At 43.2% G+C, this 26774-nt stretch overlaps 1 protein-coding gene across 1 annotated transcript in view; it reads right to left on the bottom strand.

Annotated features, from left to right (window-relative positions):
- The window catches only part of KRI1 (KRI1 homolog), a 109932-nt gene extending 83662 nt beyond the window's left edge, over positions 1–26270 (bottom strand). Inside the window, exons 1-3 of the mRNA XM_069230398.1 lie at positions 26102–26270; positions 6113–6189; positions 870–975 (exon numbers count right to left, since the gene is read on the bottom strand). Coding sequence (XP_069086499.1) covers positions 870–975; positions 6113–6189; positions 26102–26186 — 268 coding nt within the window. The 5' untranslated portion in view covers positions 26187–26270. The remainder of the gene's footprint in view (positions 1–869; positions 976–6112; positions 6190–26101) is intronic.
- Between the last annotated feature and the right edge of the window lie 504 nt (positions 26271–26774).

The raw sequence follows: 26774 nt of genomic DNA, 5'->3' as shown, positions 1-26774 counted from the left end.
GGACTACTTTTTAGGTGGACGTGCATAGGTAAAATATAGTCATTCACAGTGAAGGGAGGCAGTTGCTGATGTAGGTTGCTCCACTAACTCAGGCAGCATGCTGCGGTGGGCAGAAGCTAAATATTAATAACTCTTGAGCAAACCAATGGATGATGAGGGATGACCAAAAGCATACTCATGGGTCTGTTTATTATGAATATTTTGGAAAAACATGAAGCGGGTGAAACAGCTACCTGTAGCCAGACCTTAATAAATAAGAACAATAAATAGCTGTGTTTCATACATAGGTTAATTACCTGGGTTGGGTTAGGTGAGATTAAAATCAGTCTACGTTTTCAGAGAGTTAGTCAGTTGATCTACATCTCTTAACTTTCTGTTCAGGTCCCCCACACCTGATGCACCAAAACAATCAGTTTTTTCTCAATAAAAATAAAATAAAAAATAATGATGTACATAAACCAAGTTAGAGAACAATCACTTTAAAGAAACAATCACTAGAGCTACAGTTGTGCCTCTTTTCACAGTAATTCCTACCACTGGTTTCAGGAAAGGCAGGGGGCGACTATGTTCAACAGCACTCTCTAGCAGAAGACTATGTAAGTTGCACTTCAACAGCATATATAAGGTTGGCAGTTTAAAGGCACCCCATCCCAAAGTCAAATGAGGTCCCTCCTTCTTTTAAAGGAAAGAGCGTGGTGTCATGCACTGGAATAAAGGGCAGGCAGTTCATAAAGTACTTCAAGGAAAAAGAAATGAAGGGTAGCTGTGTGTGTATATCATAGGTGTGAACGTAAATATATATGTATACAGTATTTACATATAATTGTAGCCAGGATGGTCCTTCGTACAAGAACTAGAGAAGTGCATACCTTCATTGTGATAAAAAGTGACATCTTGCTGGTAGATTCTGGGATCTTTCGTCTTCAACAAGGAAAGTGTGCGGTAGAAATCCTTATCCAGTTTAGGATCCCACCTCTGAGTAAGATACAGCAATAAAATGAAAAAGGTGTCAGAATTTAAACTAGACAAAGGTATATTAAAAAATAAAAAATAAATAAAAAAAAAGTCAGCATTTGTAAACTGATCACTTCAAAATGAGATCCTACCATCTCAAGAGACTCATGTTTAACACACTGTAGGAAGTTGGCTCTGTATATACTATCTCAAAGTGAGAGATAGTGTGCACAGAGTGCTAGGGTTCACCTTAGAAGTTGATAGTGGCAAAATTAGATAATACTAATGCTCTATTTTGTGGTAGTGTGGTCGAGCAGTAGGCTTATCAGAGGGTAGTGTTAAGCATTTGTTGTACACACACAGGCAATAAATGAGAACACACACTCAAAGACTTTACTCCAGGCCAATAGGTTTTTATACAGAAAAAATATGCGTTTCTTAATTTATTTTAGAGCCACAAGATTCAGAATTTAGGTAAGTACATAAATTGTAAGGTACTTCACACATGTAGGTTTGAAACTTTGAATTAAAACAGTAATGTACACAGTTTTGGCAAAAATGGCATTAAGCAATTTTAAATGTGCACACAGTGCAGAAATAAACAGTTCCTGGGGGAGAAGAAGTATTGGTTAGTTTCTCAGGTAAGTAAAGCACTTACAAGTTCAGGCTGCTTTGCATTGGCAGACCACCGTTGGGGGTTCAAGTCAACCCCCAAACACCCAGCACCAACAACACAGGGCCGGTCAGGTGCAGAGATCAAAGTATGGCCCAAATAACATAGGCGCTGTAGGAAAATGGCTCCCTGTTGCAGTTACCCCCCAACTTTTTGCCTGAAATTGATGCTGACTTGACTGAGAAGTGTGCTGGGACCCTGCTAACCAGGCCCCAGCGTTCCTGCACTAAAAAGGTACCATTGTTTCTACAATTCGCACAGCCCTGGCACACAGATAAGTCCCTTGTAAAAGGTACCAGTGGTACCAAGGGCCCGGTGACCAGGGAAGGTCCCTAAGGGCTGCAGCATGTGTTGTGCCACCCTAAGGGACCCCTCACCTAACACATGTACACTGCCATTGCAGGTTGTGTGTGTTGGTGGGGAGAAAAAGGCAAAGTCGACATGGCATCATCTTCAGGATGCCATGCACACAAAATACTGCCTGTGGCATAGGTAAGTCACCTCTCTAGCAGGCCTTACAGCCCTAAGGGAGGGTGCACTACACCACAGGTGAGGGCATAGCTGCATGAGCAATATGCCCCTACAGTGTCTAAGTCAATTCTTAGACATTGTAAGTATAGTATGGCATACTAAGTATATGGTCTGGGAGTTTGTCAAAACGAACTCCACAGCTCCATAATGGCTACACTGAATTCTGGGAAGTTTGGTATCAAACGTCTCAGAATAATAAACCCACACTGATGCCAGTGTTGGATTTATTACAAAATGCACACAGAGGGCTTCTTAGAAGATTCCCCCTGTATTTTACCCAATCCTTCAGTGCAGGACTGACTGGTCTGTGCCAGCCTACCACTGAGACGAGTTTCTGCCCCCCTGGGGTGAGAGCCTTTGTGCTCTCGGAGGCAAAAAAACAAAGCCTGTACTGGGTGGAGGTGCTTCTCAGCTCCCCCTGCAGGAACTGTAACACCTGGCGGTGAGCCTCAAAGGCTCATGCCTTTTGTTACAGCACCCCAGGGCACCCCAGCTAGTGGAGATGCCGGCCCCTCTGGCCACTGCCCCCACTTTTGGCAGCAAGGCTGGAGGAGTTGATGAGGAAAACAAGGAGGAGCCACCCAACAGTCAGGACAGCCCCTAAGGTGCCCTGAGCTGAGGTGACTCCTGACTTAAGAAATCCTCCATCTTGAGATTGCAGGATTCCCCAATAGGATTAGGGATATGCCCCCCCCCCTCCCTTCAGGGAAGAGGCACAAAGAGGGTGTAGCTATCCTCCAGGACAGTAAGACCTAAACACACACCTAAATTCAGTATTTAGGGGAAACCCTGAACCCAGGAAATCTGATTCCTGCAACCTACAAGAAGAAGGAGGACTGCTGACCTGAAAGCCCTGCAGAGACGACAACTGACTTGGCCCCAGCCCTACCGGCCTGTCTCCAGACAGAAAGAACCTGCACAGTGACGCATCCGACAGGAACCAGCCACCTCTGAGGACTCAGAGGACTGCCCTGAAACCGAAGGACCAAGAAACTCCAGATAACATTGGCACTGTTCACCATCAGCAACATTTTTGCAACCAAAAAACAACTTTCAAAGAACTCTCTTCCCGCCGGAAGCGTGAGACTTCACACTCTGCACTCGACGCCCCCGGCTCGAGTTCCAGAGAACAAACACTGCAGAGAGGACTCCCAGGCGACTGCGATGACGTGAGTAACCTGAGTCGACCCCCCTGAACCCCCACAACAATGCCTGCAGAGAGGATCCAGAGGCTCCCCTGACCCCTACTGCCTGGTAACAAAGAACCCGACGCCTGGACCAAGCACTGCACCCGCAGCCCCCAGCACCGAGAGGAACCAACCTCCAGTGCAGGAGTGACCAGAATGCAGCCCTCTTCCTAACCCAGTCAGTGGCTGGCCCGAGAAGCCCCCCTTTGCCCTGCCTGCATCGACTAAGTGACCCCCGGGTCCTCTGAAGTTTCTTGGTCCTTCAGGTGCAGGTCAGCCCTTTGAGTCCTCAGAGGTCGCTGGTCCCGCTGGATGCATCGCTGTGCAGGTTCTCGGAGTCTGGAGACATGCCGGTAGTCTCTGTTGCCTATGCAGGGCTTTCAGGTCAGCAGTCCTTCTTTCTTCAGGTTGCAGGAATCTGGTTTCCTGGGTTCAGGGTCACTCCTAAATAATCAATTTAGGGGTGGGTTTCGACCTGGGGGGCAGTAGCCAATGACTACAATCCTTGAGGGTGGCTACACCCTCTTTGTGCCTCCTCCCTGTGGGAAGGGGGGGCACATCCCTAATCCTATTGTGGGGGGAAATCCTCCAAAACAAGATGGATGATTTCCTAAGGCACGGGTCACCTCAGCTCAGGGCACCTTAGGGGCTGTCCTGACTGGTGGGTGACTCCTCCTAGTTTTTCTCAATATCTCCTCTGGACTTGCCGCCAAAAGTGGGGGTATGTGTCCGGAGGGGCGGTCATCTCCATTAGCTGGAGTGCCCTGGGGCACTGTAACACCAGGCATGAGCCTTTGAGGCTCACCGCCAGGTGTTACAGTTCCTGCAGGGGGGAGGTCTGAAGCACCTCCACCCAGTGCAGGCTTTGTTCCTGGCCACTGTGTGACAAAGGCACTCACCCCATGTGGCCGGAAACCCATCTGGATGTGGCAGGCTGGCAGAAACTAGTCAGCCTAACACTAATAGTTGGGCTGGTATACAGGGGGCATCTCTAAGGTATCCTGTGTGCATTTTTCAATAAATCCGACACTGGCATCAGTGTGGATTGATTGTGCTGAGAAGTTTGATACCAAGCTTCCCAGTATTCAGTGTAGCCATTATGAAACTGTGAAGTTCGTGTTTAACAAACACACAGACCATATACTCTTTATGGCTACCCTGCACTTACAATGTCTAAGAATTTGCTTAGACACTGTAGGGGCATAGTGCTCATGCAACATCTCTATTCCTATTGGGGGAATCCTCCAAAATCAAGATGGAGGTTTTCTAAAAGGCAGGGGTCACCTCAGCTCAGGACACCTTAGGGGCTGTCCTGATTGGTGGGTGACTCCTCCTTGTTTTTCTCATTATCTTCCCTGGACTTGCCTCCAAAGGTGGGGGCTGTGTGCAGGGGGTGGGCATCTCCACTAGCTGGAGTGCCCTGGGGCATTGTAACATGAAGCCTGAGCCTTTGAGGTTCACTGCTAGGTGTTACAGTTCCTGCAGGGAGGAGGTGTGAAGCACCTCCACCCAGAGAATGCTTTGTTTCTGGCCTCAGAGAACACAAAGGCTCTCACACCAGGGGGTCAGAAACTCGTCTCTCAGCAGCAGGCTGGCACAGACCAGTCAGTCCTGCACTGAACAATTGGGTAAAATACAGGGGGCATCTCTAAGATGCCCTCTGTGTGCATTTTTTAATAAATCCAACACTGGCATCAGTGTGGGTTTATTATTCTGAGAAGTTTTATACCAAACTTCCCAGTATTCAGTGTAGCCATTATGTAGCTGTGGAGTTTGTTTTTGACAAACTCCCAGACCATATACTTAATATGGCCACACTATACATACAAAGTCTAAGAATAGACTTAGATCCTGTAGGGGCATATTGCTCATGCAGATATGCCTTCACCTATGGTATAGTACACCCTGCCTTAGGGCTGTAAGGCCTGCTAGAAGGGTGACTTACCTATGCCACAGGCAGTGGGTTGCGGCCATGGCACTCTGAAGGGAGTGCCATGTCGACTTAGTCACGCACAAGCTGTGAGGCAGTGTGCATGTGCTGAGTGAGGGGTCCCCAGGGTGGCATAATACATGCTGCAGGCCTTAGAGATCTTCCCTGATCACAAGGCCCTTGGTACCAGGAGTACCATTTACAAGGGACTTATCTGTGAGCCTGGGCTGTGCCAATAGTGGAGACAAAGGAAGAGTTTAGGGAAAGAAGACTGGTGCTGGGGTCTGGTTAGCAGGGTCCCAGCACACTTCCAATCATAACTAGCATCAACAAAAGGCAAAAAGGTAGGGGGGTAACATGCCAATAGAGGCATTTTCCTACACACACCCTAAGAATTTTCAATAAAATGTCAAAGAAAACATATTTAACCATCAATTACATACTGTGGACAAAGCAATGCTTTCACCTGTAACATGCATTTATGTGTTCAAAGTGCCAACTGTGGCTAAACAACTCGAACACAACTAAAATAATCTATTTAATAAAAAGCACAATGTACATGCTAATTAAAGAAATCAGGTTAGTCAAATGTTTTAAATGTATAGTAAGATAAAAGAGCAGAAATTATTACTTCTTAATTTGCACGAAGTAGAAAAGGACATTAAAAATTCAGATTTTTACAGCCTTTAGATATCAAAATGATAGTAATATTATACAATGATTTCAAGGGTGGAAAGTTTAAGGCAAAACAATGTATCATACATATAAAAAACATCAGACTACTCTTCTGGGATTACCCACAGTTATTAGTTGTTGCAGCATTATCACCACCCTTACCACATTCTCCTCCTCCTCCTCAGAGGACGAACTTAAGGAGTCTTCTGCCTCTTGATGGTCACCATAGCGGTCTCTGACTGGAAGATAATAAAAAAAAGGTATCAGAATACACAGGTGTATGGAGCAACTAACTACAACACTGCATCAACAGTGAATTTCTCCCTACTAAAGTTTCCACCCAAACTTTACTCAAACTTTACTCAAAGTGTATCAAATACTAAACTGAGTTGACGCAACCTCAACCACTGCATTCTACAAGAGACTACCTAGAATTCATCATCCGGCACTCAAAGTTCATCAAATTCCATCCAAATGGGTGGCACTAAAGTACAAACCAATCTTGTTCTCCACAGGAAGGATCCCTAACTCCCCTTGAGGTTGATGCCCAACTCTGCCATTGAGCTCTATGCCAAGCTTAGGTTGATCCCAAACTGTATCCACAACGAGTTGACATGTCAAGTACCTAACTTGGTTGGCACCCAAACTCCACTTCTGAGTGGCAGCCATTTGCTACAAATACAGAGTTGTCAAATAAATACTGCAACCAATGGGTGGATAAATGCATATATGTCAGTTTTATAGCTCCAACAAAGACTAGCACACAGCCACCGTTGCAAGGGCGTTCACATGGCAGGAGAATAACACCACTGAGGATCCATAGTGCGGGTGGGGGGAAATGGTAGCCTCCTTTCCTGTTGGCAGAAGGAAGGTGCTAGAAGCAGCATGGTAAGGGGGCCAGGAGATTCAGCAAAAACCCTAAGTCTGGACAGGTCAAATGTGTTGGGGCCTTGACCACCTATCAGCGTTTGTCAGCCCTAAATAAAAGGAATTTTGGTGGCACAGGTCATCTGTTCGCCATCACAAGTTAGCTCCTGGGAGTGGTGATGGCTAAAATTGAGAAAGAGTTAGGCTTTCAGGGCCCATTGAAAAACCTCCTTTTTGCTAACTTCATCGACTCACCCCTGGCGTCATCCACAAGAAGGAAAAGGATCAGTGTTGACTTATCAGCTCTCCTTTCCCAAGGGGACAGTTCACCAAGAGAGCTTCATGATGCTAGGTTTTCAGAGGGGCATTTACTTTGATAAATGCATGCCTACGGGATGCACCACCACCTATACATACTTTGAGATGTTCAGCTTCCTCATGGACCAGGCAAGGCATAGGGCGCATCCAGAAGGGGGATCTTCACAAAAGCAACATTATCTTTGCTGGGGAACCAGGTTCAAGTGAATATGCTGAACTGTTTGAAGCTTTTCAGGTTTTAGCAGAATCCTGCTGTATCCATCTGGCTGGAGGAAAGACACTGAATCCAGTCATCAGACTCTCCTTCTTGGGCACTGAGAGTCACTCATTGGCTGGTGTCTCCGAATGCCATCTGCCCCAGGACAAGGTCCTAGCACTTAAAGGGAAAGTAGCAGCAACAGTGAGAGGGAAAAGGCAATCTTGAGAGAGATTCAGTGCCCAGTCGGTAAAATTAACTCTATAGCCAAAGTAATCCCTAAAGAGAGGGTATTCACATGATGACCTAACCAAGAAAGGCCACCCATAAAGGTTGGGTGCAGAAGTGGAGGCTGACCTCAGGACATGAGAGATGCTATTAAGCAGGTTCACATCTAATGTATTTGGAGTGAGCCCTCGGTTGATAGGAACTAGCTAGCACTATGTATGGTGAGGGCTTTGTTGCATTATCCCTATGCCTTTATCCCAGCTCATTACTCGTGAGGTGGACCCATCGCATTGACAGGACTAGATCAGGAAGTAGGAGGGGACTTGACCCAATTCCACCCATATTAGGTCGATGTAAGAAATGGCGAATATTGTCCCTTTTTCTGATCTTTGTTCTTGTCTTGAGGATTGAGACACTGATGTAGGAGATGGGTCTCTGCCTGGCAGGGGTTCTATATGGATGAAAGAGCAAGACTGTGCCTTGCTGGGTTTTGGTGCGGTGCCACTTTCGTACAGGGGCTAAGTAGACAACAGTAGTTCCAGGTAGGAAACCAATTCTGAAAATCAATAAATGAAGGGTACATAAAGGTCCAAGAGATGTAAATAAAATAATAAAGTGCCCACACAATAATCCAAACAAGCTCAGTGAATTATTATTGCAAACCAAATAAACAAAAACAAACTTTAAAGTATGAATAGCTCAACTCATTGCACAACAGAAACAAGTTTGGTAATGCACAGTATGTTAAAAGCAGACAATGGCATTCAGAGTCTTTCATAATAGTCCAAAAATTCCATAGGTCTAAATTCAATTGGAAATGCGGTTCTTAATCCCTTCCCAAATGCCAGATGCATCAACAGCGTTTCAACCCCACCTAGTCAAGGGTCATCATCAGGACAAAAACAATTTACTGAACAGATCAAAACAACAGTCCCACATATGGACAGGCTTACTTAGAGAGGTCCGTAACCAATCAAGTCAACAAGAAGTCAGGAGGGCAAACAGTTTCACTTGGGATTACATAAAAGTTGGAGAAACAATTATGCTTCAAACAAACAGTCACTGTTCCTGAGAGTTGCCAAAAAACACTAATCAGAACAATAACCGTGGGAGAGCCCGAACAACATTAAAGCACCCCAACAATAATTGGTTGCTAATCCTGACAGCATTGCAAGTGCGCTTTTTCAGATTGGCCACAACATCCTGGGAAGTCTTTTTGAGGATACAAAACACCTATCCGACAGGTGGGTGGATTGCTCCACCTGGATGTTTGTGATAATTGTTTTAGATGCCTTTCTCCTAAAGTTGGTAGCCAAGGGAAAATACAGAATTTCTTGTGGCTCTTTTGCTAGTGAACTTGATGGAAGCAGAGGGGCTGATGAGATAGTGAGTTTGTATTGGATGCGTCCACGGGTGCTACCAACATTGTGCCAGTTATCTTTTTCTCCTTCTACTGATATGTGCATACGTGGGTAGAGCAGTATCAGCTAGTGAAGCTTGTACACTTCCATTTCATAATGCTGAGCTTGCTCAAGGTTTCATTTCTTCCAGCGCTCATCTTCTGGCTATTTAAGGGAGCATGGAAGCAGGTAAATTATCATTTTGACTGCTAGTTCTAGATTTCTTGGAATTCGTTTTTGCAGGTATCTTTCCTTCCCTGTTTTGTGGCTTTTTTAAATGAAGCTTCCTCACTCTGGCAGAGTGCCACTCTTCCAGAATGAGGAAGCTTCATAAAAAAAGGTAAGCATGTGTAATCAACTGTTAGTTCGGATTCCTCATCTATGTCCAAGTCTCCCCCCTGGAAGAAGTACTAATGATCTTCAAATCCTCACTCTGATAAACAGTTTGAGGGAAAAGGCTTAAGAGAGTGCTTTTGGATACCTTGGGAGATTTGAACGAGGTGCCTAAATAGACAGACAAGAAAAGAACTGACTTATCTTCCGCCAGTAGTGCTGAAGAAGAGAAAGAGCTTACTCAATCATCAGTGCTTAAAGGCAAATACATAAAGATATATTGCTTGAAATATTGTTCAGGGTACAAATGAATAGAGGGCTTCCTTCGCTGGAGCTTCCTTTTACTGAATTGGGCTCAAGGCAATTTGTAAAATCTCAAAACACCTCCTTCGCCTATTCACCAACATCTATCTGTTGAGATTCTGAGAGAATGGAAAGTCCCAGATAGACTTGTGATGTCTTGATTCATTTTCTAAGCTCTACCCTCTGGAAGATACAGATAAGAAGTTTCCAGAATTAGTGGCAGTGGATTCCTTGATTGCCAGTTTAGTTGATCGCACTTCAGTGGCTTGAGAAAATACTATCAATGATCCTGTTGATAAAAAAAATGATTTGGCTTTGAAAAAGATCAGATGCATGTTCCAATCTAGCAATGTGTGCAGGGATTTACGGAGCATATACGACCCAATTTATGCAGACTGATTTTAAGGAAAGTTGTTCTGGCTTGATTGAGAGCCTTGAAAAACAAGCCAAATTTTTGCACAACATTTCTTTTGATGATGTAAGGGTAGGAGCATTTTCAGAGGGGGCAACAGTAGATGCAAGAAGGAATGTTTTTCTCCGAGACCGGCACACAGGTTATGCACAAAAGAAAGCAACCATTTGAATGACTATTGAAGGTATTGAGCTGTTTGGACCGGAATCGGAGAAGTTACACAGAATGTTTAAGGAGTGTAAGGAAATGCCTATTTTTTTGCATGATGACCCCCAAATGTCTGAACTGATGCTGCTGGTGTTTTGACTCAGAGTGAACTAAAGCCTGATAACCAGACCTAAGTGCCTGTGTTATAACCCCTTATAAAGTGTGTGTTCAACTGACTACCCCAATTGGCATAAGCAGGCTTACTTATAAGTCCCATGCCACTCTAGCCTGAAAAAGCAGTCTTTAACTGCGAGTTTGACTTTGCCATTTAAACTAATGGCAAAGACCCCACTTCCCTTAACAATGAATATATGTAAGTATTCCCTAGGGATGGCCTATGGAGATCTGAGGCAGAGAGCTACAAATCATTAAGTAGGACATATGCTTTTAATCAGTCCTGACAGCATCCTTTTCAAACATTCTGCGGTGGAAACATTAGCAGGCCCATTGGCTAACACAGAGCTCCCAGCCCACCCCTCAGTCTGGCCAACGTCTGAAAGGCACTACCAAATTGGGCACTTCAGTGTATCAAATTAATCATAGCATTAAACCGGACGTGATGCCCAAATCTGATTTAGTGTAATTTAAGGACAGACAACATGTAGAAAGTTGTCACTCTATAGCTTAGTTTGTCCAGTGGCCTCACATGATTGCTGGCCGCCAGACAGCTTTCTGCCCTCCTGGGAAGTAGTGTGAATGACTTCCAAGCTTAGTAAAAAATGGCAGCCTGCTACAGAGAGAGGTGTGACCTTCCCATTCCAGGAAGCCACTCAGGTTGTAGGCCCAAAAGGGGAGCTTCAAAGGCAAAGCCGTCTTTGGTGGACAAATGGCATAAAAATCCAAAGGGTTGCCCCTTTGTTCAGGTAGACCGATTGGCAGCAGGAAGCGAGAGGGGAGACCAGTGCCCAAACCGGTTTTCCCGGTGTGCGTGTAGCCCACAGGTAGCCACACCTCTAAGGTGGGCTACCAAGCTCCTAACATCCAAGAAAAGGTTAAGATATCCTGGGAGTGGGCAGGATAGTGCACCCTGGGATTGCTAGATACCACACAGAGCTGGAAAGCATCACAGGGTGGGAGGGATCACCCTAGTATCCATTGGCTAGAGACCCCCAAGGCACTTTCTGGGCATATATGTGGCACCATGACCCTCAGATCGATACAGAATTGGAGAGAGGACCGAAGATGGACTGCCCTGCTGACCCCTGGACCTGGCAAAGGGAGCCAGCACCGTCTGCTGGACTGCATCTGACATACCTTGGACTGACGAAGAAGGGACTGTGCCTGTGGCTCCTGGCTTGAGGAAAAATTGCTCCCAGACCAAAGTGACTCCAAGGGTCAGTTGGATGACCCTCCTGAAACCAGCACCAGTGCCTTCTAAGTATCTCAATTCTGTAAGTCAATTGCCACTTCTGGAGAATAGCTGCTGACTGCCACGGGGAGCCACAAAAGTCTGATCCTTGACAGTCAAAAGTTGCATACAGGTCTATCGGACCTGGGAGTGTCATCTGAGTCCAGACTGGTCACCCAAGAGGGACAGTAGCCTCCACCAAAAGATACAGCTGGACTCACTGTGAACAGAGACTGGTAGCCCAGCAGCAGCTGGCTTTCTACTGGCTCAAAGAGGACTTCGAGAGACCACGACCTCTGTAGCCAAAGTCACTCCAACTCATCCATGGACCAAAGAGTTACTGCGAGGACAGCCCTGTCAACCGCATAGCACCCAGAGCATCCTCAGCATCAGGACCACTCCATTAAAGTCTATGGCTGAGTGCTGTAATGTTAAGAACTGACCAGGTGTTTTGCTTTACTTTTGACTGAGCCAAGACATACACACTGAAAGGAGTCAAAAAATATTCTCTGGAATGCAATTCTTAATCTGAAGAAAGCATTTATTATAGCTTTTTGCAAGATTTGTGAAGGAAGGTTTGAATAGTAAAAAGTGTACTTTCAAAATGTGCAACAACAACGTAAGACCATGTGTAAATAATTGTCAATCTATAAACAGCAAATATATACATGCAAAGATACAAACACTTACATTGATATATATTCATATGCAATGCAAAGCAAATAATTAATAAAAATTCATCACCGTAGGGCCTGTCAGATGCTTAATCTTTCTCATGCCAGCAAGAAGATGACCACGTTCAACTGCGAAAAAGAGATAACCACCCTCACGGGACAAATGTCAGGCATTTGACATGCAATCCTGACCGAGGTCTCGGAATTCACTGCTACTGAGCAGGGCCATCTTTTTATATCTTAAAGAACCGTAGAAAGGGCTTTCTGGAAAAAACCCTCCCCTAAGATGGAAATATTCAAAAATGCTGGCTAGTTTAGGTAAACTTTGAAAGGAATGCGTTGAGAACTGGCTAACATCCCAAGGCATTTCTCCCAAAGTCAAACCGTTCTCTGCTTTGTATTATAAACATCAGCATGGTACATTCTTATCATGCTGACTGCTTACCTCCTACATATTATGTACCAGTCCTAGGTGATAATATGTCCTAGCTCTTCAGTGAGAAGGAAAACACGCAGAAATGAAAAACACGTTGCATAACATGTTTGTGAGGAAAAATACTCATATCTTTAACTAAGCTGAACACAAAATGGAGTCTAGGCTGAGTACAAAATGGAGTCTATAACCAGTGACCACTAAAGTGACAGTGGGCAGCTAAGCCAGGTGCAAAGTAGTGCGACACGACATCGGTAGTCAACACACAAATATCACTACACCAGGTAACTATGCAAATACTCCTTGGTGGCACCCCGAGTTTCTCCTTGCTGGATTTGGTCGCTCTAGTTGGGCCAGAGTAGCCAAACAGAATTTGGTCAAACTTTTCAAAAGTTCTCATACTTTACAGTGATCAATGCTTGTTTGTGACTGTGACTAAAAGAACTGAGATTTACATTTACTTTAAAAATCTGTATCTCCGGAATCCTCCGGCTGATTTTGCTCAGCTTGGCCTCTAAAAATTCTGAAAAATATAATCTATTTTCATAAATTGGTGTTGTTTTCTTTTGTGTTGAGTGACTTTCTTATATTGTTGTTTGGTGCTTCTAAATGCTTTACACTACGTCCTTTGTTTAAAGCTTACTGCTCTAAGCCAGAGCTACCCAGGGTTTAGTTAAAGGTTTTAAAGACAAGCCTGAGTGGACCCAAGACAGTTTTGCAAGTGTATTACACTGTAAGGTCACACAGCCATACTGTATAATACACACAAATCCTTACAAGGAGAAAAAGTGCTCTTCTTTCATACAAACCCAATTTTCATCATCAGTCTCATCTAGTTTTAAATCTCAAGTCTTTTCTTGAACCATCTGAGCAACATCATAATCAAGGTTCAAAGAGCCAGAAGGGGAAATCCTTCAAATCTCAGAATGACAATACGAGCAGATGCCCTTCAGGGAATATCTGACTACACTGGAAATGGCCCACATCAGTCAGCTGGAGAAAGGACTGTTCACTTTCTAGAAGCTTGGAAACAATCCACCTCTGATGCTTGGGTCTTACAGATAGTAGAGAAGGGCTGCAGAATAGAGTTTCCTCCACACTACCAGACACGGGGACCATTCTTACTTGAGAACCGACAGGGAAAGAAAAGCTGGAGGCTTTGCAATCATCAATATAGGCACTAATTGAAAAGAATATTGCAACTCAAGTTCCACAACATCAGCAGGGAAATGGAACTTAAAAATGTTTCTGGTCCTGAAAGTAACAGGAGGATTCCGTCTTGTCATAGACTTGAAGAATGTGGACAAATCGGCAAAAAAAATTGCAAAATGGAGATGCTACAAAACTTAAGTCCCATGTTTTTTCCTATGGGCCTTCTAATTACCATAGATTTGATGGATGCATACTTTCATATACCACTTGTGTTGGAGCACCAGCAGATTCTGAAATTGTGTTTTTGACATTCACTACCAGTTCCAGGTACTGTCCTTTCACATCAAATCTGCCCAGAGTGTAGTCACAAAAATGAAGGTGCCTCTGCTAGCTTCCCTCCATTTGCAAAAGCTAAGCGTTTTCCTATATTTGGACCACTGGCTCCTGGTTACTAAATCAGAGCAGCAAGCTGGGAAAGGTCTACAGCTGATGAAAAAATGTCTGACGACACATGGTCTCATTCTCAACTATGGCAAATGTCAGTTAAACCGGTCCTAAAATAATGTGTATTAGGCTCTATTCAATACATGGGAAAGCATGGGCTATCTCCGTCAAAAGAGATATCTGAGGTTGAGAAAGAACTTAGCTCAGTTGCTGGCAAAACAGTGGCCCAGCAAGATGGCAGCTGAAGGTTCAAGGACACATGGTATAATATATATATATTTTTTTCTTTTCTGGTGCTTTGGGCAGTGTTTCTTATGAGGACGCTATTATCTCATCTCCTCAACTTTTGGAATCCAATGTCCATGGCATATGATAAGAAGATACCTGTAACTAATCAAGTTTCAATACAACTTCAGTGGCGGCTAAAGCAATCTTCTTTGGCCAGAGGTTTTCCGCTGAATCTCAGTCCCCCACATATTCCAACTACGGACACCGGTCTGGTGGGATGAGGAGCTACTCTGGGGAAAACTCTTAAGTCAGGGAAAGATATCATGGAGTTAAAACCAACAATTTTCCAACTGGAGAGAACTACTGGCAATTTGAAAATCTCTGAAATAAATCCAGAAGCACCTACAACATCATTGTGTGGTGGTTCAAAGCGACAATCGGGTAGCAATGGCATTCACCAGCAGACAGGCGAACTGAATTCCTCTTCTTTGAATCTGACTGCAGTAAAATGGAGACTTGTGTAGAGCTGTTCCTTCTGGCTCTGGGATGAACAATGTACAAGCAGACTTTCCGAGAAAAAACGTTGTGACATCTGTAGTCCTGTGTTTGTCAAAGAGGACATTTAGGGAAATATGTCGCAGACTTGGAGAACCGTATCTGGTACTTTTTGCTTCTCCAAAGAACACACACCTGGAGAAGTTTTGTTCACAGATAGCAATTCTGAAGGTACAGGGGGAGAGTGGATGCATTTATTAGCCATCCCCTGGCCTCGGAAGCTTCTATACGCCTTCTTCCATTTCCTCTTATCGCCAAATTGTTGTTGAGAATTCATAGGGAGAGAGTAAAAGTTATATTGGTGGTCCCATTTTGGCCAGGAGATTATGGTTTCCTCTTGTGTCAATGTCTCTTCTCCTCCAGTGGAGAATTTCACTATTTACACCTCCTCTGGACTCAATGGGGCCTCTTCTGATCATTCATCGATCTCGTTTGGCCTGGAGATCGAAAGGAAGGCATTGAAGAACAAGGGCGTTGCTGACCACCTTGCATGGATAATTCAACAATCTAGATGCCCCTCCATGTTGCCTTCTTACTCGAGACACTGGAGAAATGTCCAGAAATGGTGGGAAGAGAGATCACATTCTTCCTCTGCTTGTGAGATTTGAATGTTTTTTCCAGTTCTTATGCAATGGGTTTAACAAAGGCCTTTCAGTGACAACAGTAAGAGCCCATTGGGCAGCTCGGCTGTCAGGGCTTTTAAGAGTCCAGGATGGATTCTAGTCCTTGGGCTCCCAGAAGGTTTTGCAATTTCTAGACCTGTGGTACGATTATTTTGTCTTCCATAGGGTTTACCATCTGTGATAAAATGATTGCTAAGTTTTTCGTATGAACCTCTGCCCCTGCTGGAGTTGAAATGGTTAACTTTGAAGGTCGTATTCCTAGTTGCAATCACCTCAGCTAGGGGGACGGTGGAACTAGGAACATTATTTTGTAAACCTGCTCTGAGAATAATGGAAAATTCAATCATTTTGATAACTGATCCCAATTTTATGACCAAGGCCCCTTCCTTAGCACACAGTGAACTGGAAATATGTCTTCCCTCATTTTTCCTAATCCTCCCTCACAGAATGGAACAATGCTTAATTTACTTAAATGTTAAAAGAACACTACTGATTCAGTTTGATCGCACTAAGTCATTCAGGAAAACAGATTATTACCTTAGGGGAAGTAACCAGGGTAGTAAAGTATCTAGTAATTCTTTAAGTAGATGGATTAACTAGACCATTTCGTTAACCTAGGAGTCTGTAACTCTGTCTCCCTCAAGAGTATACAAGGGTGTTCCAAAAAGGGAGATGGTTGTGATGTAGGAAGAATAGGAATACATCACATACAAACAAACATAAGTTCCCAAATCCCAATACAAACATTTTAGGCTAGATAGTTGTAAACCAATGTAAGTAGTGAAAGGTTTAATACATGACATGTTAAAAAAGACAGACTGTGGGATCAATAGAAAAGGCAGGTCATATTTAGGACAAACAAACACTTATTAGTTAGGAAACATATATACATGCTGCATTGTTAAGTTAGCTGTGCTGAAACACACAAGAGGCCCCAGCCACATTAAAAAGAGAGTTTTTCTTTAAAGCTGCACCAACTGTTGCTTTCATAATGTTCACTTAGCATGAACAGGGTGGAACAGAAGGGTGTATCCTCCCTTAGCACCGGGGTCCTAAAAACCACAAGTCATTCATACTGTGTTAAGGGGAACTGTGTAAAGGGTCAGATAAGTATTTGCAAGGGAGGGCTACCATGAGCAGCACGCAACATATAATCTCTTGTTGTGCAGAAAGATAGATATGGTGAATGACGTCAGTGTAACTTGCCCACCCATGAGGCCAACAAGTTCAAGTGCTTCTTTCCAGAGGCACCTCATTACCTTATCTGTACTGCTTGTAGTTGCTTACGTAAATGCTGAACTCTTGACCACAGTTTTTTGTGGTTTTTACAGTATAAATGCTACTGGTGTTTGAACCAGAACTTTGAACTTCAGTCATGGCCTCTATGTGAGACTGCCTGTTGTTCCCAGCTGAAAATCGATTAAACTTATATTATTGTGTCAAAATGATTTGTTTTATTTTATTAACAGATTTCCCTCTAACATATTGGCGAGCTAAGCCAGGAGCTCTACTTTGATCTCACCAACTGCTGAACTGGGGGCCCTGCCTGTCTCCACGAGGTGATTTGTGCACATTTTAAAGAGGTAAGGGAGATGCCTACATTTATGTAAAAATCTCTGATTTCGTGGGGACAGATGGGTCTCAGTGGAAGGTAGTGAGGTGGACAAAGTACGAGGTCTGTTCCTTTTATTTTATAAAGACATTTACAATTTTGACACTGTAATATATGTAATTTTTGTGTTTGCATGCAAGATTGTGTATGAATTGAGATAATATTAAGGGATCCCGGTGGTAAGTCCGGAAGATACAGGGAGCTTGACTAAGTAAGTCAAAAGTGGTCAAGAGTAGTGTTGGACTTGGGGGCTGAGCAATCAGTGTATGTTTTAAAGAACACTCATGTCAACCTAACCCAGATATTAAATCTGGAAGTCACTTTTTGTGTTGAAAATAGTGAAAAGTTGTCCCCTCTATGAATCCAGAGGGAAGTGACCAGTAGTATTTTGTTTGCCCTAGTATGAAATTAAGAATTACTGTGTATGTATATTAAAATTTACTGTGTATGTATATGCATGTATAGACAGAAATGTGGCCACATAATAATGTCAATATATAAGTTTGTTATTTAGTGTATAATTTAGGAATAAGTATCAGACCTCCTATTCTTATGAAGGTTAAGTTATAATAGTATACTCAAAAGTAAAGTAATTGACTGGATTGGGCAGGTCCCAAAAAGTCAACTAATTAATTCCACATCCCTGAATTAATTATAAATGTTTATAACAGTCAGGCTGTCGCCATCTGCAACAGAACTGACCTTAGTAGATCAGCAATATCAATACCATAGAATCATTTTTTAAGTCAGAAGTTTATGAATGCCTAGGTATTTATAGTATATCACCTCTAGGCCTAAAAACAACCTACATTGACATAAGAGAAATTCCTATTAGACAATTATAAAAAATTATTCAAAGAACTAATACAAGGACATTATCCTTCAAGTTAAAAGTAGTGTAGTAGCCTCATGAACCCCATAACAAATATTGACACTACTGTTATCCCCATTATGAAACTATAGAGCCTTAAGATTGGAGGCTAGATGAATTATCAAATAGTATAGACTGGGACATACACATATATATTGAAGGTACACAAATAGAAGGAGAATAATCAGCTACTATACATACAAATATATTTAACTACCTTTCATATAGATGTGAACAGGATCTTCACATAATTAGAATAAAAGAGTTTATTTTGAAATGTACAAAACCTGTTGCAGTTGTCTTTCCAAGAGTAAGGCACTCATTTGAAGGCCTCTAAAAATAAATACATTTTGTTTTAAGTTTTTCATATGTGACACTGGAGCCACATTGTGGCCAGAAAGTGAACATATTGAAGTTACTGCAATTTTTCAGTGGAACCTTGGGCAACAGTCACGTGAATTCCCTGCAATAACAACAGACTCATATTTAGTATTAGACCTCCTACTGTATGCATTTATTAGGGACCTCCCAGGGTGGAATTTAGGATATGAGTAATTAATAAACATGTATATAGATCACAATAACATTATTGTTTGTTGTGTCAGGCAAACAAACCACTTAGGCCACACATAAATGCACCTACCATATATATCTATATATAAATGAACAAAGTCTTTCAGAGATTAGGGATATATATATCTGATGTTCACCTTCACAGCCTAATAATAGTTTATGTGAAGTCTGGAAATACCATAGGAAGTAAATAGAAGCCCATTTAGAGTGTAAAACATATAGTACAAAAGATTAAGTTCACTAAACAGACATGGGGTCTCCTTTGGAACACATGGTTAAAGTGTTCTCAGGAGACAGGGAACGGATAGGAAAATACTGTAAGGAATGGCACAAAGCAACATTAAAACTTGCACATGCATGGCCCAAGGAGGGCACACTTGATAATACAATAATAGAACACATGGGCACCTTCCTTCAGAGTAAATACAAGGGAAATAAACTAGAGAAAAGGAAGATCACACTAGACCTATGGAGGGTCTTTTGTGAAACAAATATGAATGAGTCAAATACAAAGCCTCAGACCCTCCCTTCGGCTCCTCCACCCCCCTATCAAGATGTGCAATTAAGGTTAGGCAGTGCAAAAGTACAGGGCATGTATACATTACAACCTGGTGCCCCACACTCTTTACCCACCTCTTCACATCCCCCTGCTGTGGGATATACAGACCCAGAGTATAGCCCACCATTAGAATCTTTTTCTAAACATAGAGAATATGTTCACCCATCTCCATGTCCTCAAATGGCCAGTACACCACGGGAAATGTCAGGTGGGGACAGAATTAAATACATAGGGACAGTAGATGCTAGATTTACACTTCATTTAGAGGACGAGATGTCCCCCACTAGAAAGAATGAGGGTATACCTAATGAGGGATCAAGAGAGGCACAGAGAATGGATGGGGCTAGAAAAAAAGAAGGTGTTTTGAAAAAAAAACGAGTACCAATATTAAAAATAAGACAAGAAGGTTAGCTTTCACACCAGAAAGTTCTCCCACAGAGTACTGGAGGTTCATGTACCCAGGAGCAGAAGAGAATAGTGTAGGCAAGTGGGTCACAGAGCAGGAAGATGGATGGGTAGACAAAAGAGCGACTTGGGAAAAGGAGGACGGGCCCCTGAGGCAGTCAAGGGCCCTCACTAGGCCACAAATGATTAAACAAGGACTAGATGACACAGTCTCCACACACAGCAGCTTAGGTGAAAAAGATCTGGATTTAGAAAAATCTTACAAAGGATCAGAGGGGGCATTAGATGACATCACTGAACATGTTAAAAGAATGTCCCTTTTTGAGGACCATAACAAGGAACAGTCACAATATGCCTGTGAGGGAGAAGAAAACAATAAGACAGGACAGACTTTACAAAAGAAGCCAAGAGAATTACAGAGATTAGTATTTGATGGGGCGCATGCACGCCCATATGAGAGAAAGGGAACATTTGATAAGGCAGCAAAAATGACACTGAGGAAAGACATGGCACATGCATTCCCTGTATGCCCTGGCAATAATTTGACACCCAATTAAATAGTAGCTCAGTATGAAAATAGTTGGTGTAATGTTGTCCCTTTTACTGACAACCTAGCAGGTTGGACAGAAGGATTGGCATCACAGATGACACCATGGCTGCAAGAGGGTTCCTTTGAACCCTGAGACATGGCTAATGCAGAAATGTGCATTTTTTAGGCCACAGGGCATCCTTACTGGGATTATCCCTATTTGCAGAAAAGCCTAAGAGTGTGGCAGAGATATGCTTGTAAGTATGACTCTTGTCACCATACTGGCAATAGGACTACAGTCCTGTCACAACTGCCCTTGATATTCAAGGGCCCAGGGGTGCCTCAGTATATACCGTGGCTCCAGATGGACAAAGAAAATCTTAAAAAATAGTTGCCACAACATTCTGAGGGTGCTGGGAAATGGATAGCAGCTCTGGAGAAACATACTGCAGGGATTACTCTTGCAATAGGGGACATTAAGAGTTTACTAAGTTCCCTTATAGGAGATGACACAGACACACTGTTCACAAAGGCAGGAGTAAAGGATGTGACATTGACTAACCCAAAATGTGATGGGGCACCCTGTAATAGAGTAAGGGGAATTGTTTGGAAACAACTGAGGAAAATGTATCCAGACAGGCCAGACATTAGGTCCCTTTTTGGCACAAGCAATGCAGCCAAATGAGGACCCACACCAATTCCTTAGCAGAATGAAGGAAAAATGGACACAGGAAGTGGGGGAGAGTTGGGATGTCACTGGACAGAATGCAATACTATTTTTCAATGTAGTGAAAAAGCGTCTGCCAGCTGAAGTGCAGGATCAATTAGATAATATAGTTGCCTTAGAGGCCAAACCATGGACAGAGATACAAGCACACATAATACATTTTTGTAAGAAGAGACAAGAAAAGGAAAAGAGGGAGAAAGATAAAATAGAGAAAGCAGCAGCTAAATTGGTCCAGCAGAAACTAGCCAAGAAAACATAGGAAGGAATTGCCACTGTAATGGCCAGGTGATGACGGCTGTCCTCACCCAAAAGTATCCTTTAGGCCACAAACCAATTGCATATTTTAGTGGCCTACTTGATTCTGTCATGAAACGTCATTACCCTTGTGAACAAGCACTAGCCACAGCAGCCTTTGTAGAAGAGAAAAGTGCTCCCATTGTCATGGGTGCACCCTTGACCCTGTATGCTGAACCTGCTGTGTTTGCAATAATTCAGAAAGCTAAAACAACATTAACAACAAGGAGAGTATCAGGCTATGAGATAATATTATCACCAACATCCTTGAAGGTGGTTAAATGCCACACAGTCAATCCTGCTACCTTCTTTGCACACCCCATTTCAGACACTGACGATGATGCCCATGATTGTGCCACATATACTCCAGATGAGTGTAGCCAAGCAACAGAAGACTCCATTCCAGGTAGTGTTGTATATTTTGTGGATGAAACTGCCACAATAGATCAGGACACAGGGGTAAGACATACAGGTGCTGCAGTGGTCAGAGCGATGCAGCACAACTCTTCAGACACACTGCAGATAACTGAACAGATAACTTTGCCATCTCAATATTCAGCCCAGGCTGCTGAATTAGTAGCTTTAGTGGCAGCCCTCAAACAAGGGGAAGGAGAAACAATAACAGTATACTCTGATTCAGCCTATGTCACTACAACAGTGCATTCCAGCATTATGCGGTGGAATAGACAGGGATTTCTCAAGTATGATGGAAGCACTGTCATGCACCGAACCCTTTTTGAGGACTTGATACAAGCTTTAACACTGCCACATGCAGTTGCAGTAGTGAAATGCGCAACCCACACTAATGCTCAGATTTTGTGTCCCGTGGAAATGTCTTGGCTGATTGGGCAGCCAAAGATGCAGCAACACACCCTCTTAGTGACACACATACCACAGTTTTGTTAGCTAGTGAAACATTGACACCTTCAGACCCTTTGAATGCATCCAGACATTACACAGAGACAGCTCATCTGCATATAAGAGAGATACAAGAAAATGCACCAGAGCATGAAAAACAGTTGTGGGAAGCCAGAGTATGCACACAGACAGCAACAGATTTAATATACAGACAAATATCAACAGGGAAGCCTGTCATGCCCCAAGCATTGCTACTGATAGCTCTAAACCAGCTACATCTTCCTTCACATACTGCTAGAGACAATATGTCCCTCCAAATACGTCAGGATTGGTTTGTCCCTTACTTACATGAGATTATTATAATGTACACACACACACCTTCACAGTGTGCCAGCAGTATTCACCAAATCCCACCTCTAAGGTAATAGCTTCCACAATACCTCACCCACAAGGTCCCTTTAAGGAACTGCACATTGACTACATTGATATGATTGACAGATGCAATCATTATCGCTATCTTATAGTTGTAGTCTGCCCATTCTCAAGGTGGATTGAAGCAGGACCTTGTATTCACCATAATGCCAAGTCTGTTAACCCTCTTTGCTTTGAGAAATACCCCAGGATCAGAGCACTATTTGACTCCTCATCAAATAGTGACAGGTAGAACAATGAGCACATTTGTGCCACCAACCAGACATAAGTTGGAGACTGAGAGTGCACCTGAAGTTGTACAAACTGAAATGAATGAATACATGTCTGAGCTAACCAAAGTTGCGAAGTTCTTCTCTAAACAGGTTACACGTGCAGCCAAGAAGCGCGCCAACGCATCTCCTGTAAAGCATCAACAAACACCATTACCTTTGGGAACTTTAGCAATTTTGCAAGACAATGGAAGAACTGCAAATTTAATGGACCCTTCCCAGTGCCATCCATCCCTTTGGACACCGAGCAGGAAAAAGAGGGGGGAGAACAGGAGAAGCAACCGGAGTAAAACCTCCCTCTAAAGCCTCAATCTTAGACAATTCTTCTTTTAAGTTATGTATTTTATGTTTGTTTTTCCTCCTCGTTGCACTGATTTTGCTGCTTTTAGCGCCCTTGGATATTTTAATTATATCAATTATTACACGCATGCGTAGAACTGTTGATAATGATACTGACCATCACCCTCGCCATATTGCTTTGTTTGACAATGTGTGGTATCAGCACATGCACAGTATAGGCACATCCACATCCAACACCAGTTGTTATGTATGCTCTCTCATCCCCCATGCTGCTGGAGTAGATAAATTGCATCTCCCTAAAAAGGTATCCCCAAACATTACACATTGTCTCCTGCACCTATTTTTATGCAGAATGAGAGCACAGCTACAGCCAACTCACGTTAGTCCTGTTACTGCACGAGCTAAACCCCTGCTTCCTGATTGCGCAAGCAGGCCAGTTATTAGTATCACAAGATCAGTATTTGTCCATGATAAATGGTACAGAGACACAAGGTCCACTAACCTTTAATAAGATAATAGGCCAGTGTCAGGAAATATGGGATGCGAACATACAGAGATATACATGGACAGGGACTACCATACACCCTAGAATAGCAATGAAATTAACACAGTCTTCTCTTTGTTTCAGAGGGAATGGGACAGTAAAGGTGGGGAGTAACCTCAACTGCAACATCACCACCTACAACGCTGATATGCAGGGCGGCACCTCCAGCCTGATGGATCACTACTGGATGTGTGGGGCCCGGCTCCACATGCAACTACCCCCAAACTGGAATGGCCTCTGCTCCCCAGTGCCTTTGCACACCCCCTCCCTGGTGATACCAGGTGTGGACATCTCTCAGTTACATGACCATCCCATGAGCCATCCAACAACCTTGCTTCACCATTATCGGACAAAACGAGCTGCTGAGTTTCTTGGTACTGAAGTGTGGAAAGACATTCCACAGGAACATAGACTATTTAATGATGCCCAAATCTTTTTTGGTAGCATCCTACCATTCATTCAGGTGAGGGCAACTGCACGCTGGCTGCAGATCACGCACTTTGAATTGATGAAGACCATAAATGCAATTGAAGATGGGTTCAATGCTATCAAGGAAGAACTTCGAGCCCTTAGGCTGATGTTAATGCAACACAGATATGTATTTGATTTAATGATGGCCATGGAAGGAGGGGTGTGTAAGAAGATTGAATCTTTATGTGCCGGCCAATGATGCGGACAATGGGACATTAACTCAGGACATTCAGACATTGCATGATCTACAAAAGAAAATGATCGATGAGGGGGGTGCCGCCCCTGATGGGTGGTTCGAGGGCTGGATCGAATGGGTGCCGTCCTGGATGTCAGGGTTATTCAAGGCCTTGTTGCCTTTGATTGTGTTGTTGCTTTTGATGTGTCTTATTTTTCAGGTAATAATAGCATGTTGCAAAAGGATGACAGCTAAATTGGGAGGGACAGAGTAGTGGGTATGTGACGATTCCCCTAGTTTCATTAGTAGATGGGAAGGTAGGAAAAGTAGTTGAATAATCAACTAGAGGGAGGAATGATGTAGGAAGAATAGGAATACATCACATACAAACAAACATAAGTTCCCAAATCCCAATACAAACATTTTAGGCTAGATAGTTGTAAACCAATGTAAGTAGTGAAAGGTTTAATACATGACATGTTAAAAAAGACAGACTGTGGGATCAATAGAAAAGGCAGGTCATATTTAGGACAAACAAACACTTATTAGTTAGGAAACATATATACATGCTGCATTGTTAAGTTAGCTGTGCTGAAACACACAAGAGGCCCCAGCCACATTAAAAAGAGAGTTTTTCTTTAAAGCTGCACCAACTGTTGCTTTCATAATGTTCACTTAGCATGAACAGGGTGGAACAGAAGGGTGTATCCTCCCTTAGCACCGGGGTCCTAAAAACCACAAGTCATTCATACTGTGTTAAGGGGAACTGTGTAAAGGGTCAGATAAGTATTTGCAAGGGAGGGCTACCATGAGCAGCACGCAACATATAATCTCTTGTTGTGCAGAAAGATAGATATGGTGAATGACGTCAGTGTAACTTGCCCACCCATGAGGCCAACAAGTTCAAGTGCTTCTTTCCAGAGGCACCTCATTACCTTATCTGTACTGCTTGTAGTTGCTTACGTAAATGCTGAACTCTTGACCACAGTTTTTTGTGGTTTTTACAGTATAAATGCTACTGGTGTTTGAACCAGAACTTTGAACTTCAGTCATGGCCTCTATGTGAGACTGCCTGTTGTTCCCAGCTGAAAATCGATTAAACTTATATTATTGTGTCAAAATGATTTGTTTTATTTTATTAACAGATTTCCCTCTAACAGTTGCTTCTTCGGGGGGGACTTTAAATGAGTCATTTTTGTCAGAGATCTGACGGGTGGGCACATACCTTTTTGAACCACTATAAATTGAAGGCATTGGGTGTGGTAAAGTACACTTTTGGTATTTTGGTAATAAGGTTTTGGAATCTGTGATAGATCAATTAGGGTTCATAATGCTACGATTTTCAATTTTTCCCTTCATTATTAAAGGAAACATTTATGTGCTTTATGAGGAGCCTTGTGTTTCTTCAGCCAGTACACGCTTTGGAATTCCTCATGAGTAACCGACTGGGACGAGAACATAGGAGATATAGATAATCAACATTGCCGGGACAGTACTGGTTATTGCATTCTGTGCGTACAAGTTGGCCCCCAACATAGGCCCTTGGGTCGCTCGCAAAAACCAATTGAGCTATTATCAATTCGATGGCTAAGTGCCTGAAATTTCACCAGAAAGGAGGCTAGGAAACTCTACCCCTGTGGGTGCTAAGCCCGCCCCCCTTCCTGAACTACCAACACGTTGAGGGTGGAGGGCGATCGTCCACTCAAGGACTCTTGACAAACCCACGAGACGAAGGTCCCAATCCATAAAGGGACTGTCAGACGTTGTCTGTCTGAGATACATTTCCCCCACCCGGTGCCCCAAGGACTCACGTCGTTGCAGCTCCTCTTTCCTTCGGTACGCCTCATACCGAGAGGCAAAGCGGGCATTAACTCGAAGTTCCGAGGTTTCAGGCATGGTTGAAATGGAAACAGCGATCCTGGATTTGGCCAATCGACGTACAGATGCAGGCTAGCCCCGCCTTTTCCGTCCCAGGCACGCAAAAGCATGGGCTGAACGCTGGCTCAATAACCACAGATATGAAAGAGAGACGACTTGGGAAGGTAGTCACAGACCTGCAGTCTCCGATATAGAAAAGGGACTACAGCATGTACTGTTAAGAAAACTAGACCAACAACCGTAAAGTGCGAGAAAGCTGACACCTGCTGCTTTCAAGGTGCAAAACACCATAAACTAGAAAATAATGTACCTTTCTATTTCTAACACACTCCCAGAATGTCTGGGGAAAAATAGAAAAAGTACATGAGGCGAATATGTTTTTTTTAATTCTATCTCCAGCCTTATAACATTTTAGAGGGAAGTCAAATAATGCCCGAGCATTGTAGATCAGGGTATAAATGGGATTAGGCGACTCCAAAATGAGTAAATCCCTGAACACCACTTGAAAATCCACTCAGCAGTAGTGAAGAAAATGGATTTAAAAAACTGAGTTTTGGTGAAGTATTACATTTTTGACGTGTTGTATACTTTTTAAGTATACTTATA

This window comes from Pleurodeles waltl, chromosome 4_2 (assembly GCF_031143425.1).
Source record: "Pleurodeles waltl isolate 20211129_DDA chromosome 4_2, aPleWal1.hap1.20221129, whole genome shotgun sequence".
In the NCBI taxonomy this organism is placed as follows: Eukaryota; Metazoa; Chordata; class Amphibia; order Caudata; family Salamandridae; genus Pleurodeles; species Pleurodeles waltl.
This window is presented reverse-complemented; position numbering and strand designations above follow the sequence as displayed.